At 44.4% G+C, this 16,071-nt stretch overlaps 1 protein-coding gene across 1 annotated transcript in view; it reads left to right on the forward strand.

Annotated features, from left to right (window-relative positions):
* The first annotated feature begins 9,965 nt into the window (after positions 1-9,965).
* Positions 9,966-16,071, forward strand: part of DEPTOR (DEP domain containing MTOR interacting protein) — a 193,111-nt gene continuing 187,005 nt past the window's right edge. The window contains exon 1 of the mRNA XM_032760338.2: positions 9,966-10,210. Within this exon, the coding sequence (XP_032616229.1) occupies positions 10,089-10,210 (122 nt within the window). The 5' untranslated portion in view covers positions 9,966-10,088. The remainder of the gene's footprint in view (positions 10,211-16,071) is intronic.

Raw genomic sequence — 16,071 nt, forward strand, 5'->3', positions numbered from 1 at the left:
GTCAGGATCCCAGCAGAAAAACAGAACACCCATTAAGCATTTAAAAGAGAGGAGAATTTATTATAGGAAATGGATTTTATGGGTAATAGAAGATCTGAAAAGCCAAGAAGAGGAATGGAGAAGCAACTGAGAGAATAGTGACAGCAGGAAACCTCTATTATCCCCATGCCAGAGAGACAAGGGAAAGGGGCAGAGCTCCTGGTCCCTAGGAGCTGTGGTTCCCCTGGGAAATATAATGGACCTGTTGAGGAAGACCTAAAGCCACAGAAACAAAGAATGTGAAGGAGAAATGCCCTGACTCCTCCTTTATGCCTGCTTTCCAATCTCCCACCACTACCTCCCATTAACTGAATCTAACTGGAAGCCACATTTCAGTGGCTGGGCCTGGGAAATGCAGCATGCAGGGTCCGGCCCCTTGTGACATAGAGTAGAGCTAGGAAAGGATTTAGGAATTAGAGAGCAAACAGGTCCTAAAAGATTAGCACTCTGTCTCATAGAAACATTGTGATTAAATGATTTAACATTTGGGAAATAGGCTGGGTGTGGTGCCTCACGCCTGTAATCCCAGCACTTTGGGAGGCCAAGGAGGGCGGATCACGAGGTCAGGAGTTCAAGACCAGCCTGGCCAACATACTGAAACCCCGTCTTTACTAAAAATACAAAAATTACCCAGGTGTGGTGGCACACGCCTGTAGTCCCAGCTATTTGGGAGGCTGAGGTAGGAGAACCGCTTGAACCCAGGAGGCAGAGGTTGCAGTGAGCTGAGACCATGCCATTGCACTCCAGCCTGGGTGACAGAGTGAGACTCTGTCTCAAAAAAAAAAAAAAAAAAAAAAAGTTGGGAAACAGAATTGTATCTATCATATAATAAGCGCTCTATGGGGATTTGTTAAATAAAATAAAGACAGCATTACTTCCAACTGTTATACTTGTAATACTGTTTTTGTGTTTGTTTTGTGTTTGTTTTAAGACTTTATTATGACAACCTGCAAAGTTTTGACCTTTTGTTTTCAGTGCTTCTGTTGAGAGAACTCTTGTGGCCCTTTAATCAAGCAAAACTTTCCAGTAAGCACACATGTTTATATCAAGCTCAATGATTTTCCAGGTCATCTATTGTGATGGACAAAAGTAAAGATGTTCGATAACTTCTTCATCAATGGTATTTTTCATTTGAGAACAAAATAATATTTTAATGTTGCAAGGCACTGAATAAGGACATTTTCTGTGCCTAGAACTGGGCTGGACCCCACAAAGGGAGAAAGGAGGATGACAAAGGTGCCATGCTTTTTTATAATTTAGGAGGAGAGAGAAGACATACACTCAAGAAACAAAATCTATTCCATGCTGTATTGGAGTATGCTAACTGATGGTTAGCATATAATGTGATGCTAACTGAGGAGTATGACAGTGCAGGAGTCATAGCAGGCTGATCTCAGAGAACCGCCATCATTCCCCTTCCTCCTTTTTTTTTTTTTTTTTTTCTTAAGATGGAGTCTCACTATGTTGCCCAGGATGGCCTGGAATTCCTGGCTCAAGTGATCCTCCCACCTCAGCCTCCCAAGTAGCTTACCACTGTGCCTGGCTCCCCTTTATTGATGTAGTTATAAAGCACTAGCTGATTATCCAGGCCCGTAGGGGGATGGAACTAATACCATGTACAGCACTTGCAAAGCTCCTTCGAATTTCTCATTCAATCCTGTGAAGTTGATGTTACCATCACATTCATGGTCTGAAACAGCCAATAGTGAAGACAGTTGGGGCTCTCAGTGGCTAGGCAGCCTGGAGGTAATAACACCTATATCACAGGGTTGTGATGAGGCCAGTAAAGCACATAGAGCGACGGGCCGGTGGGAAGAGCTTGGGGGCTCAGTGATCTGTCTCTATGGAGAGGCAGTAGAATGGAGGAACTTCCAGCAGGGCCTCTAAAGCCAGAGACGCTGGGTTCTAACCCAACCTCTATACTCTACTCTAGTCCTCTCTGGGCCTCAGCTTCTTCATCTGAAAATGGGAAGGGAAATAGCCAACTCACAGGGTTATTTTGAGATATAAACGTAATACTTTTTGAACATGGTACATAGCAAGAGCTCAATAAATATAATCTTATTGTTATTCCACCTAAAAAATTATCAATCCCATCTAATTCAATGTCTCCTTTAAAAATAACAGATATGTGGCCGGGTGCGGTGGCTCATGCCTGTAATCCCAGCACTTTGGGAGGCTGAGGTGGGCAGATCACCTGAGGTCAGGAGTGCGAGACCAGCCTGGGCAAACATGGTGAAACCCCGTCTCTACTAAAAATACAAAAATCAGCCGGGTGTGGTGGTGGGCTCCCGTAATCCCAACTACTTGGGAGGCTGAGGCACAAGAATCGCTTGAACCCAGTAGGCAGAGTTTGCAGTGAGCCAAGATTGCACAACTTCACTGCAGCCTGGGTGACAGAGCAAGATTATGTCTCGATAAATAAATAAATAAATAACAGATATGTAACTCTCATTTTATTTTGTTGTAATTAAATTCATAGATAACATAACCTTGCTGTGTACGTAATTTGAAAAATCAATACAATGCCCTTAATAGAGTATTAAAAAAGAGAAATTATGTGTAATAATGTATATTTCAGTATTTAAATGATTACAGTAGAAGGCCTAATGAGATAGTTGTAGTCAGATGTTTACAACTACTCATAATGAATAATTTTAGAGTAAGAAAATTAAGACAATATTTAGCTGAATATTGCCATCACTTCTTTTTTATACTTGGCATTTTAAGCTTTGGCTAAGTAACATATTCCTATTCAACACACACCTAGAATTACCCCACATGTGAGAGCTCCAAATGCAGACTGAATTTGTGTTATACTGGAGGTGTGTATGCCACACAAATGGCACAAAAGAGGAGTAATTTTATGCAGTGATAAACCTTTCTTAGTAATATTTTGAATAGAACAATCTTTTCTCAATGCACACAATAGTTACATTCCTGACCATTGAGAATTACATGCTAATTTTTTTTTTTTTTTTTTTGAGATGGGGTCTCACTCTGTCACTTAGGTTAGAGTGCAGTGGTGCCATCTCAGCTCACTGCAACCTCCGCCTCCCAGGCTCAAGTAATCCTCCCACTCAGCCTTCCAAGTAGCTGGGACCACAGGCATGCACCACCACACCCGGCTAATTTTTTGTATTTTTTCTTGAGGTTTCACCATGTTGGCCAGGCTGGTCTCAAACTCCTAAGCTCAGGCAATCCACCCTCCTCAGGCTCCCAAAGTGCTGGGATTACAGGTCTGAGTTACCAAGCGCAGCCTACATACTAAAATTGTGACAAAAATACCTCATAAGAAAAACATTAAGGATTTGGAACAACCCAATTTTTTTGTGAGTTGTTGTCCCAAACAAGTGAGAATATCTAGCATTCCTAGTCTTTGATCACTAAATCCAGTAGCATTCCCGATAATATGACACACCACAGCCTACACCCCAAATTTCCCAACAAACCCTCGTTGGGGGTGACCCTTTTTCTATAGACATACAAGCATTTCATGTCATTGCGAAAGCAATCACTAGGTGGCAGCATATATCAAGGTACTCAAGACCATGCGGGAACCAAGGTTAGGATTAGTAAGACTTCCCGGGAGGGGAGCAGGGTTGGAAATGAAGGACAAGAGGATTTCAGTTTTATTTGTAATGTTTTATTTCCATCACTACAAAAAGATGACTCAATATGACAAAAATATTAAAAATGGGTGTGAATGACAAAAGCCATGGAAATTGTACTTTTCTCTGTTTTTACATTTATTTATTTAGAGACAGAGTCTCCCTCTGTCATTCAGACTGGAGTGCAGTGGTGCGATCTGGGCTCACTGCAATCTCTGCCTGCCAGGTTCCAGTGATTCTCCTGCCTCAGCCTCCGGAGTAGCTGGGATTACAGGTGTGCGCCACCATACCCGGCTAATTTTTGTATTTTTATTAGAGACGGGGTTTCACCATGTTGGCCAGGCTGGTCTTGAACTCCCGACCTCAGGTGATCCACCTACCTTGGCCTCCCGAAGTGCTGGGATTACAGGCATGAGCCGCTGTGCCCGGCTTCTTACATTTATTTTTAAAAGATCTACAAACAGAAAGATCTGCACAGAATATTGCTAAATCATCAATCTTCCATTCACAAAGAGAATAAAAATTGTGGTAGCTAAAGAATCAGGACTTCCATTAATGGTTAAGAACAATTTAAATCTTCTGTAAGAAGATGTACATTTGGGCCGAGCGCTGTGGCTCACGCCTGTAATCCCAGCACTTTGGGAGGCCGAGGTGGATGGATCACCCGAAGTCAGTATTTCAAGACCAGTCTGGCCACATGGTGAAACCTCGTCTCTACTAAAAATACAAAAATTAGCCGGACTTGGTGGCACACGCCTGTAATCCCAGCTACTCGGGAGGCTGAGGCAGGAGAATCGCTTGAACTCAAAAGGCGGAGGTTGCAGTGTGCCAAGATTGCGCCATTGCACTCCAACCTGGGCGACAAGAGTGAAACTCAGTCTCAAAGAAGAAGAAGAAAAAGATGTACATTTGTAGGAAACAGTGAAACTGCTTTTGTAAAATTATGACTGAGACAGCGGAAGAGTTCTAACTTAACCAGCTCTGTCTTGCTTCTAACATCCAACCTGTCCTTGTTCATTCCTGGGCATTGGTTGAACTAATTTGGGGAGAAACTTAGCTTATAGTTTAAACCAAAGACGATAACAGCCCCTTCGCAAAGCCGACCTCCTTCTTGCCTGGGGACTAGATTGCCTCTGTAGGACTAACATTAGCCCCAAGATTAGAAATTGTAGTTTAGGGATTATGCAGCTGGAGGCTACAAGATTCCGACCCTCCCTAAACTGCTCCTAAGATCAGTGCTTGTGATATTTTGCAGACCCTGAACTTGATGGATCAGCTGGCACCACCCAGATCGATTAATTGGCTCATCTGATCTGGAGGCCTCCCCATCCAGGAACTGACTCAGCGCAAGGAAACAGTTCCGACTCTCTAAGATTTAATCCCTGACCAATCAGCACTCCTGGCTCACTGGCTCCTCCCACCCACCAAGTTGTCCTGAAACACTCTGCTCACCAAATGCTTGGGGAGACTGATTTGAGTAATAATAAAACTCTGGTCTTCTGGTTCTAGATCCTTGAGGAATCGCCACACTGTCTGCCACAATGATTGAACTAATTTACACTCCCACCAACAGTATAAATAAAAACAAAACAAAACAAAAAAAAGTGTTCCTATTCCTCCACATCCTCTCCAGCATGTGTTGTTTCCAGACTTTTTAATGATCACCATTCTAACTGGTGTGAGATGGTATCTCACTGTGGTTTTGATTTGCATTTCTCTAATGACCAGTGATGATGAGCTTTTCTTCATATGTCTGTTGGCTGCATAATACCATTTGACCCAGCAATCCCATTACTGGGTATATACCCAAAGGATTATAAATCATTCCACTATAAAGACACATGCACAACATATGTTTATTGCAGCACTATTCACAATAGCAAAGCCTTGGAACCAACCCAAATGCCCATCAATGATAGACTGGGTAAAGAAAATGTGGCAGATATACACCATGGAACACTATGCAGCCATAAAAAAGGATGAGTTCTTGTCCTTTACAGGGACATGGATGAAGCTGGCAACCATCATTCTCAGCAAACTAACACAGGAACAGAAAACCAAACACCACACGTTCTCACTCATAAGAGGGAGTTGAACAATGAAAACGCATGGACCCAGGAAGGGGAACATCAAACACCAGGGCCTGTCGGGGGGTGGGGGGCTGGGGAGGGATAGCATTAGGAGAAATACCTAATGTAGATGACCGGTTGATGGGTGCAGTGAACCACCATGGCACATGTATACCTATGTAACAAACCTGCACGTTCTGCACATGTATCCCAGAACTTAAAGTATAATTAAAAACAAACAAACAGCAACAACAACAAAACCTCTGGTCTCTGGCACAGCCAACTCTGTGTGAATTACTCTTTCTCTATTGCAATTCCCCTGTCTTGATGAGTCGGCTTTTTCTAGGCAGTGGGCAAGGTGAACCTCTTGGGCGATAAATAGCAATAAACTGCTTGGAGAAGTGCAGGAAAATAGCACAGAGAAGGTGGCATTTCAGTTAGTCTTTAAAATCAGGCAGGATGGCTGGGCACAGTGGCTCACGCCTGTAATCCTAGCACTTTGGGAGGCTGGTGGGAAGGTCACCTGAGGTCAGGAGTTCGAGACCAGCCTGACCAACATGGTGAGATCCCTGTCTCTACTAAAAATACAAAAAAATTAGCTGGGCCTGGTGGCACGTGCGTGTAATCCCAGCCACCCAGAAGGCTGAGACAGGAGAATTGCTGGAACCCAGGAGGCAGAGGCTGCAGTGAGCCAAGATCATGCCACTGCACTTCAGCCTGGCTGATAGAGACTGTGTCTCAAAAAATAATAAGTAAATAAATAAAATAAATTAAAATCAGGGAAGAATAACACCAATGCATATTAAAAGTCAACAATAATCATGACAGCTAACGTATTAAACTTCATAGCTGACAGTATTCTTTCACGCATTTTATCAATTCAAGTTCATCTCCTTCTCACATTGCTGCTGACCCTTAGGAATAGTTTATTACACCAGTGCTACTCCAAGCCTGGTTTGCTAACTGGGCACGATCTCGGTTCACTGCAGCCTCTGCCTCCCAGGTTCAAGCAATTCTCCCACCTCAGCCTCCCAAGTAGCTGGGATTACAGGCACCTGCCAACACACCCAGCTAATTTTTGTATTTTTAGTAGAGACAGGATTTCCCCATGTTGGCCAGGCTGGTCTTGAAATCCTGGCCTCAAGTGATCCGCCCGCGTCACCTTCCAAAAGTTCTGGGATGATAGATGTGAGCCACTGCGCCTGGCTTCATTTTTATTATTGTATTTCATCAAAGTATCAGGCTTCAATGGGTTGAAAGCATACACACACACACAGGTGGTTCTTCCCCGCCAAACCTTTGAGAAGCACTGGCCCCAAAGCACCAAAACAGACAGAAGGCATGAAAGAGGTAAGTGTGGAGAGCTAGAAGAGAAAAGTGTGGAGAGCTAGAAGAGAAAGCTCACACTTAATAGTTCCCACCTGTAATAAGTGCTTTCAGTAAATTTTATTTAATCCTCCCAACAACCCAATGGTATTGGTGTTATGATCTTAATTTTACAAAAGAGGACCGCAAATTCAGAGAAGATAATGAGCTTGCCCAAACATGGCCAAGAATCAAACCAAGGTTTGTCAGAATTCTGTTTTTCTAAAATATTTATGCTGAATTAATTGCCAAATGAGTGTCCTTTTCTCCTTGATCAATATCTAAAAACTTACAGTTTATCTGGAACCAGTTGCTCCTGGGCTCACAGTCATGGACATGTCCTCAGGATGTGGCTCACCAATTTTTTCCTAAGTTAGGAAAAAGGATCTGTCTTCTTACCCAGTGGAGCATGGTGTGTGTCATATGTCAAAAGGTTAAAACAATAACAGCAAACCAGTTCCCATTTCCTGTTCAAATATACCTACCTATACACACACCGCCCCCTACAGACACTTCTTATCAGGCAAGAAAAATAAATCATGCTCTCTCACTGTCACTGGAACAATAGCACCAGGTATTTTCCTAACTTGAATTTTCTTTTCTTTATGTTAAGGTGCTTTTTTATCTTAAACTTACAAATTTTTGTTACTGACATGGATCTTAGAAACTTTACATAATAGAAATTTTAATGTTATTTATTTTTTCTTTTTTTTAAGTGTCAGGGTCTTGCTCTGTTACACACACTGGAGTGTGGTGGTGCAATCATTGCTCACTGTAACCTTGAACTCCTGGGCCCAAGTGATCCTTCCACCTCAGCCTCTCAAGTAGCTGGGACTACAGGTATGCACCACCATGCCTGGGTAATTAATTTTTTTTTTTTTTTTTTAGAGACAGGGTCTTGCTATGTTGCCCAGGCTGGCATTGAACTCTCGGCCTCAAGCAATCCTCCCGCCCTAACTTCCCAAAGAACTGGGATTACGTTATTTCATTTAAGCCACACAACATCCCTATGAAGTAGAAATTATTATTCCTGTTTTATTGATAGGAAAGGGAGGCCAAGAGAAATAACTAGCACAAGGTTGCAAAATTAGCAAACGACAGAATTGAGATAGAAATTGCATGTTTGACTGAGAAGCCTGTGCAAACTCTTGATATTCTATTTAGTAGTTATAAGATTAAAACATGAGCAACAGACACCTTTTAATCTCATTAACTCTGGGACTTCTGTTCAATGATTTATATCTCTTATGCAGAATAAGGCTCTTAGAATCACAGTCACCTAGAACTATGTCTGCCTTGGTCTACATGTCTATTGTGGCCTATTTAAAAAGCTAAGAAACTTAAATAATTTCTTTTGGCAAAACAGTCACCTAACATCTGTCTCATGCAGAGTCAGAGCTGGTCTGCTCCTGGATGCTCAAGGGAGTTGGACGACTATTCTCTTTCTGGAGTGGGGCTGAGCATGGCCAGGGTTTAAGGGCTGCCTAACTTTCTAGGGAAATTACTTCATCTTTCTATACTTAAGCTTTCTCATTTGTAAGTTGAAAATAATACCAAACTCCAGGGTTTTGTGAGGATAAGGTGTTTAGCACAAGGTAAAGCACAGAATAGATGCTCAACACACATGAATACTGCCATAAACATTACTTCGCCTTCCTGCAGACCAGCTGTGACTCTGCATGAAACAGAAAAACAGAACATTTATTTGGTACTAATCAAAGTTCCTTTCATAATCTTTTATGCGTAGACAATACCATTGTATCCCCATTTTAAGAGGCAGTCTTTCAGTCTTTTCAAAGCATAAGTTTGAAGCCAGAATGGCCTGGGTTAGATTTCTTCTTATACTTATTATTATTATTATTATTTTTTGAGACGGAGTCTTGCTCTTGTTGCCCAGGCTGGAGTGCAATGGTACTAACTCCGCTCACCCGAACTCGGCTCACAGCAACCTCCGCCTCCCGAGTTCGGGCGATTCTCCTGCCTCAGCCTCCAAAGTAGCTAGGATTACAGGCATGCACCACCACGCCCGGTTATTTTTGTATTTTTAGTAGAGACGGGGTTTCTTCATGTTGGTCAGACTGGTCTGGAACTCCTGACCTCAGGTGATCTGCCGCCTCGGCCTCCCAAAGTGCTGGGATTACAGGCATGAGCCACTGTGCCCGGCTCTTCTTATACTTATTATTTGCTTGCCTTAGACAAGTAACTTCACCTCTCCAAGCCTGCATTCTGATGCAAATAAACACCAACACCCATTTTATGATTTACTGTAATAATTAAACGAGGTAATAACATACCTGAAGTATCTTTAATGCAGCAGATGTCAAAAAGTGGTAGCCGCAATTATTTTTATTTTGTAAGGGAGGATTAAACACATTTAAATAGGACATCACAGGAGTGGAGCTGGATCCCAGGTCGGCCTGATTCCTAGGCCGGCGTTCCTTATTGATTACAACATAAGGCGAACAAGTCGTCTTTGGTGAGAGAGGTTGGGGAGAGAAGAATGTTTAATTTCTCCATGCCCTTCAATGACATGTATAACCTTCACTGTTGACCATTTGGCCAGATTGTTGAATTATGTTTTGCTCTCTGGCAACTTGGGATATGGAACGTACAATAAAAAGGCCTTCATTCTAGTAACCTCCAGGCCTGTCCCCAGGATTCTACAGCATGAGCTTTGTGGGTAAAGCAAGCTCACCAAATTCAGCCTCCAGCAGCACACACAGCTCCGAAGCAGCGCCCCGCCCAGATGTTTATATTTTCCTCCATCGGCCCCGCCCCCCGACCACGAGCGGCTCTAGCCACGCCCCCAAGCTCAAGTTTCTGGGGCCGGACTAGCCCAGCGCGTCTGCCTACCCACAGGGATTCCCTCTCCAGCCAATCCAGTCAGAGCAGCGGAGCTGCCCCGAACAAAGATGGCGCGGGAAGCGTCTGTGAGGGCAAACTGAGCCGAACACCCAAACCCTCGGCGCACAGCGGAGCCAGTGTTAGCCGCACGGCCCCAACCATGGAGGAGGGCAGCAGCACTGGCAGTGCTGGCAGTGACAGCAGCACCAGCGGGAGTGGCGGCGCGCAGCAAAGGGAGCTGGAGCGCATGGCTGAGGTCTTGGTCACCGGGGAGCAGCTACGGTAAGGCAGGAGACACAGCGGGTGAGCTCACGATGGCACTGCCAACGCGTGCCCGCTGCAGTCCTGCGCGCACGCGCTCCCTGGCTCGTGGCTTGCGACTCGCGTGGGGCGTCGGGACGGCTGCGGGCGCGTGGATGGTCCTCGGTGCGCCCGCCCTTCGTAGCTGCAGCCCCTGTCCCTGAGGACTCGCTCGCCACGCGGGGCTGCCTGGCAGAAGCCGACGAGCGGGTGGTGCGCGCTGCGCCCTAGCCTGGCTGCTGCAGCCCTGTGCCGGGCAGAGTCCCTGCCACCCACCGCGCTGTCCGTCTTCCCGAGTACCTGGACGCCGCCAGGCCTCCCGGCTGACAGCCTGCGCCTTGTCCGCCAAGAGAGCAAGAGGGGTCGTTGTGGGGTCCCGAGGCGACCCCAGCCCCTCTACTCCTTGATAAAAGGAGCAAGACCAACGATAGCCTTCACTAGGTTTTCCATTTTGCTGACAAGTCTTCCTTCACTCCCCTGAGCCTCGGTGTTTTACATCTGTAAAACAGGGCTGATTCAAGGGCTTTTGTGGGGTTAAACTGAGAGAGCATTTCTGAAACCCTGCACCTATCAGTTAATTGGCACATCGTCCTCAATCATTTGGGTCCGCAAGGGGGCGTGGAGGCACCTTGTCGGGCTGCCTTGAGGTTGTGCCAACTCCCCGGTCCCGCACGTTTTGGGCAGCGGGATCCATGGGGACCCTGGCTGCTGCAAGAATTAAGGCTTGCGGCGTCTCACGGAACTTGGGAACAAGGATGACCCCCAGAATCCCCCTTGCCATTCCCATCCCTGTATGGTCCTTCCTCTAGGGCTGTTTGGGAATAGTACTTATGGTCTAACTGGTTCTGCAGCTGCCCTTCGTGTGGTCATAAATCAGTTTGCCAGGAAAAAGAAAACCCAGCTCTGCAGCGTTTGAGCCACAACTTGTACGCGGGCCCCTGTTACTTCTAGTTCTTAGCCTGAATTCCCCAGTTCGTTTTGGTTTCTAGATGTCTGTGTTTCAGGACCTGAAAGAGTGACTGGCAAAGGTCTTTAAAGGAGACCAATATTGGAAGTCAGAATTAACTGATTTTTAATGTTACAAAAGGCAAATTGCACCTATCGATTCTTTGTTGATTTTTAAAAATATGTGGTCAAAATTAAAGGGAATAAAAACTTTTCCTTCATCAAAAGTACTCTCTAATGAAACCTGTCAAGCGCGTCCGTGTGAAGAGACCACCAAACAAGCTTTGTGTGAGCAATAAAGCTTTTTAATCACCTGGGTGCAGGTGGACCGAGTCTAAAAAAGGAGTCAGCGAAGGGAGATGGGGAAGGGGTTGCTTTACAGGAGTTGGGTAGATAATGGATAGTGGCGTAAGTTTGTGAGGTGCAGTCCAAGAAGGCGGGGGGTGACTTCATAAAGCCCTGTTGTAAAGAGTAGAGTAAGGAAGAAGGGACCTGATATCCCCTGGAGAATAAATGTTGAAGGAGCAGGAGGGTGTGTTGCTGAGAAGATTCAAAAGAGGGGTTACAAAGTAGAAGGTCATCAATATATTGAATAAGGTGAGAAGCAGAGGGGTAGAAAGAAATTAATCATGAGAAAGGGCTTGGCTGAAGTAACGAGGTCTGTTCCTGAAGACTTGCGGCAGTACAGCCCAGGTAAGTTGCTGGGACTGATGGGTGTCAGGGTCAGTCCACGTAAAAGCAAAGAGAGGCTGGGACGAGGGGTGCAGGGGAATAGTGAAAAAGGCATCTTTAAGATCAAGAATGGAATAGCGAGTTGTGGAGGAAGGTATTGAGGACAAAAGAGTGTACAGGTTGGGCACCACAGGGTGGATAGGCAAAACAATTTGGTTGATAAGATGCAGATCCTGAACTAACCTGTAAGACTTGTCCAGTTTTGGGACAGGTAAAATGGGGGAATTGTAAGGAGAGTTTGTAGCCTTTAGAAGCCCAAGCTGTAGCGGGCGAGTGATAACAGGCTTCAGTCCCTTTAAAGCCTGCTGTGGGAAAGAAAGTTTAATTTCTCTGTTCTTCATTACTGGGCCATCTTTTTTAAGTCTTCCGTTGGATAGGGTTACTTATTTTTCATTTATTTTACAAATGTTAAATTGCATGATGGCTCTTTTTGTCCAGCAAGTACTTTTTCCTTTAAGATGCAGTTTAAATGCCTCTTCCTTGCAGTCCCCAGAGCACTTGTTATTCCCCGCTTTTCTAGCGCCTCTCTGCACTGCAGCAGTTTTGAGAGCCATCCTTGTCACGCAGGAATTAGACCTGGGCTTGAATGACTGCTCCACCATTATGTAGGAAAGTGTCAGCATTAAATTGTTTCAAGGAAGACTTTAAGCTAGACTGAATCTTGGCTTTGCTACTTACTAGTGTGGGACCTTCGACAAGTTATTGTGCCTGTAATCCTAGCCCTTTGGGAGACCAAGGCAGGTGGATCCCTTGAGGCCTGGAGTTCGAGACCAGCCTGGCCAACATGGTGAAACCTCATCTCTACTAAAAATACAAGAATTAGCTGGGTGTGGTGGTACACGCTTGTAATCCTAGCTACTTGGGAGGCTGAGGCAAGAGGATTGCTTGAACCTGGGAGGCAGAGGTTGCAGTGAGCCAAGGTAGTGCCACTGCACTCCAGCCTGGGCAACAGAGTAAGCCTCTATCTCAAAAAAAAAAAAAAAAAAAAAGAAGAACGATGGGTAATAATGATGGAATTTTACATACATACTCATGGTGTAAGTATGAGGATTAGATGAGTTGCACTTAGGACAGTTTCTGATATGTAGTAAGCACCAGGTCAACATTAGCTAAGGTAGAGTTCTGTGACCTTGGACAGGGAAATTCACTTCTCTGAGTCTCTGTTTCCACATTTGAAAAAGACAGTGAAGATGAATGTATTTCATGGAGTTGTGAGAATTTGCCCCTGGGCTTCATGTATTAATGAGCATTCAACAAATAGTTCCTGGAATTAATTAGTATTATTGGTCTTTCTGCATCACTGCATGTGACTTCCAGCCAAGTAAGATCGGGCAGGAAGGATTGGGTGGTGGTGAAGAGGGCAGGATATAGAACTAGGCTGCCTGGGTTCTTATTCTGCCTCCACCATTTATTCTGTAACTTTAGGACAATATGTTTAGCCTCTCTGTGCCTCAGTTTCCTCTTCTACGAAATGTTATTCTGATGACACTTCTTCAGGAGCTCTGTGAGGATTAAATGAGATGCTACATGTAAAAGGCTTAGTAAATGTTAGCCACTTAATTCTACTTTGGAAAATTTTAATCATTGCTCTTTTTTATCTCAACTGTTTTGTCACTGTAACTAGCACATAGTAACTACTCAGTAAGTAGTTAAATGAATATTGTAAGTATTCAATATACTTCTGTTAGTACAGAGCAATATAATAGTCAGAATTTAGGAATTAAAGTGGTCGTATGCCTGGTTTCCTAGTTATTGGAGGGTTGGAAGTTCAGTCATTATTGTCACTTTCACAAAGAGTTCTTCTGTCTGCAGCTACCCTCTCGCTGCAGGATTGTAAGTGCTTTGCAACGTCCAGGCCTCCTGACTCTTAAGTGCTTCACACACTCTCAGTTCCCCCCTGCTTTCTCTCGCTTTGCATTACTTTCTGGGTCATCAAAGATGAGGTAGAGGTGATAAGAGGAAACCAAGGACTGGGATTTGAAATAAAAAATTTAGCCTCTAGGCCCAGGTCTATCAATTTCTTTTTCTTTCTTTAATTGTAGCTATGCCCTCTTGAGCAAGTCACTTAACCTCTCTAGTCCTAAGTATCCTTCCCTACAGAATGGGAATAATAATATCTTCCCACATAAGATTTGTGGTATTGGATCAAATAGAGTACAACATGGGAAGAAACTTTGTAAAATAAATCAATAAAGTAAGAAGAGTGTTGTTATGACTGTTGTAACCTCCAGATGTGAAATCGGGGGCTGGCTCCACAATCCTGACACTTCTTTTTTTGTTTGTGTTTTGTTTTTTGAGATGGAGTTTCACTCTTGTGGCCCAGGCTGGAGTGCAATGGCGTGATCTTGGCTCACTGCAACCTCCACCTCCCGGGTTCAAGCGATTCTCCTGCCTCAATGTCCCAAGTAGCTGGGACGCCACCACGCCCTATTTTGTATTTTTTAAATTTATTTTTCTTGAGGCACAAGAATCGCTTCAACCCAGGAAGTGGAGGTTGTGGCTAATTTTGTATTTTATTTATTCATTTATTTATTTATTTTTAGAAGAGATGAGGTTTCTCCATGTTGGTCAGGCTGGTCTCCAGCTCCCAACCTGAGGTAATCTGCTGGCCTCAGCCTCCCAAAGTGCTCAGATTACAGGCATGAGCTGCATCCAGCCAGTACTGACACTTTTTTTTTTTTTTTAAAGACAGAGTCTTCGCTCTGTCATCAGGCTAGAGTGCAGTGGCACGATCTCGGCTCACTGCAACCTCCGCCTCCCAGGTTCAAGCGATTCTCCTGCCTCAGCCTCCCAAGTAGGTGGGACTACAGATGCGCGCCACCACGCCAAGTTAGTTTTTTTTTTTTTTTTTTGTACTTTTAGTAGAGACGGGGTTTCACCATGTTGGCCAGAATGGTCTCGATCTCTTGACCTCGTGATCCGCCCGCCTTGGCCTCCCAAAGTGCTGGGATTATAGGCGTGAGCCACCGTGCCCGGCCAATCCTCACACTTTTTAAAGGGCAGTTGGTTGTATAAGGACAAGAAATTAACTAACAGACCTAAAAATATCTCTTGCTTCCTTTTTCAGCTTAACTGCAGGACCCTTTGTTTAATTTCTTCATGTTTTTCCCTCGTCATAAAATATTTTACTTCCTTCCCCCAATGTATTTATATTTTTGCATCTTAAAGATGCATTTGGGGCCAGGCACGGTGGCTTAACACCTGTAATCCCAGCACTTTGGGAGGCCAAGGCGGGCGGATCACCTGAGGTCGGGAGTTCAAGACCAGCCTGACCAACATGGAGAAACCCCATCTCTACTAAAAATACAAAATTAGCCAGGCGTGGTGGCACATGCCTGTAATGTCAGCTACTTGAGAGTCTAAGGTAGGAGAATTGCTTCAACCTGGGAGGCAGAGGTTGTAGTGAGCCGAGATCGCGCCATTGCACTCCAGCCTGGGCAACAAGAGCAAAACTCCGTCTCAAAAAAAAAAAAAAAAAATGTATTTGGATACTACTTCACAGCCCCCAGGATGGGTATAACAAAACAGAGTCACAAGTCAAATAGGGTACAACATGGGAAGAAACTTTGTAAAATAAATCAATAAAGCAAGAAGAGTGTTGTTATGACTATTGTAACCTCCAGATGTGAAATTGGGGGCTGGCTCCAATTTCACATTGGAGAAATTGTGGAGAAATTAGAACTCCTACACACTACTTGGTGGGAATGTAAAATGGTACCGCCACTTTGGAAAAATATTTGGCAGCGCCTCAAATATTAAACATAGAGTTATCATATGACCTAGAAATTCTGCTTTTAGGTATACACCCAGGAGAAATGAGAAAACATGTCTACATAAAAACTTGTACACAAATGTTCATAGCAGTATTATAATAATCAAAAACAGGGCTGAGTGCAGTGGCTCACACCTGTTAATCCCAGCACTTTGGGAGGCTGAGGTGGGTGGATCGCCTGAGGTCAGGAGTTCCAGACCAGCCTGGACAACATGGAGAAACCCTACCTCTAATAAAAATACAAAAATTATCTGTGCGTGGTGGTACATGCCTGTAGTCCCATCTACTCAGGAGGCTGAGACACAAGAATAGCTTGAACCCAGGAGGCAGAGGTTGCAGTGAGCTGAGATTGCACCATGACACTCCAGCCTGGGTGACAGAGCAAGATTCTGTC

Source organism: Hylobates moloch, unplaced genomic scaffold, assembly GCF_009828535.3.
Source record: "Hylobates moloch isolate HMO894 unplaced genomic scaffold, HMol_V3 SCAFFOLD_9, whole genome shotgun sequence".
Lineage (NCBI taxonomy): Eukaryota > Metazoa > Chordata > Mammalia > Primates > Hylobatidae > Hylobates > Hylobates moloch.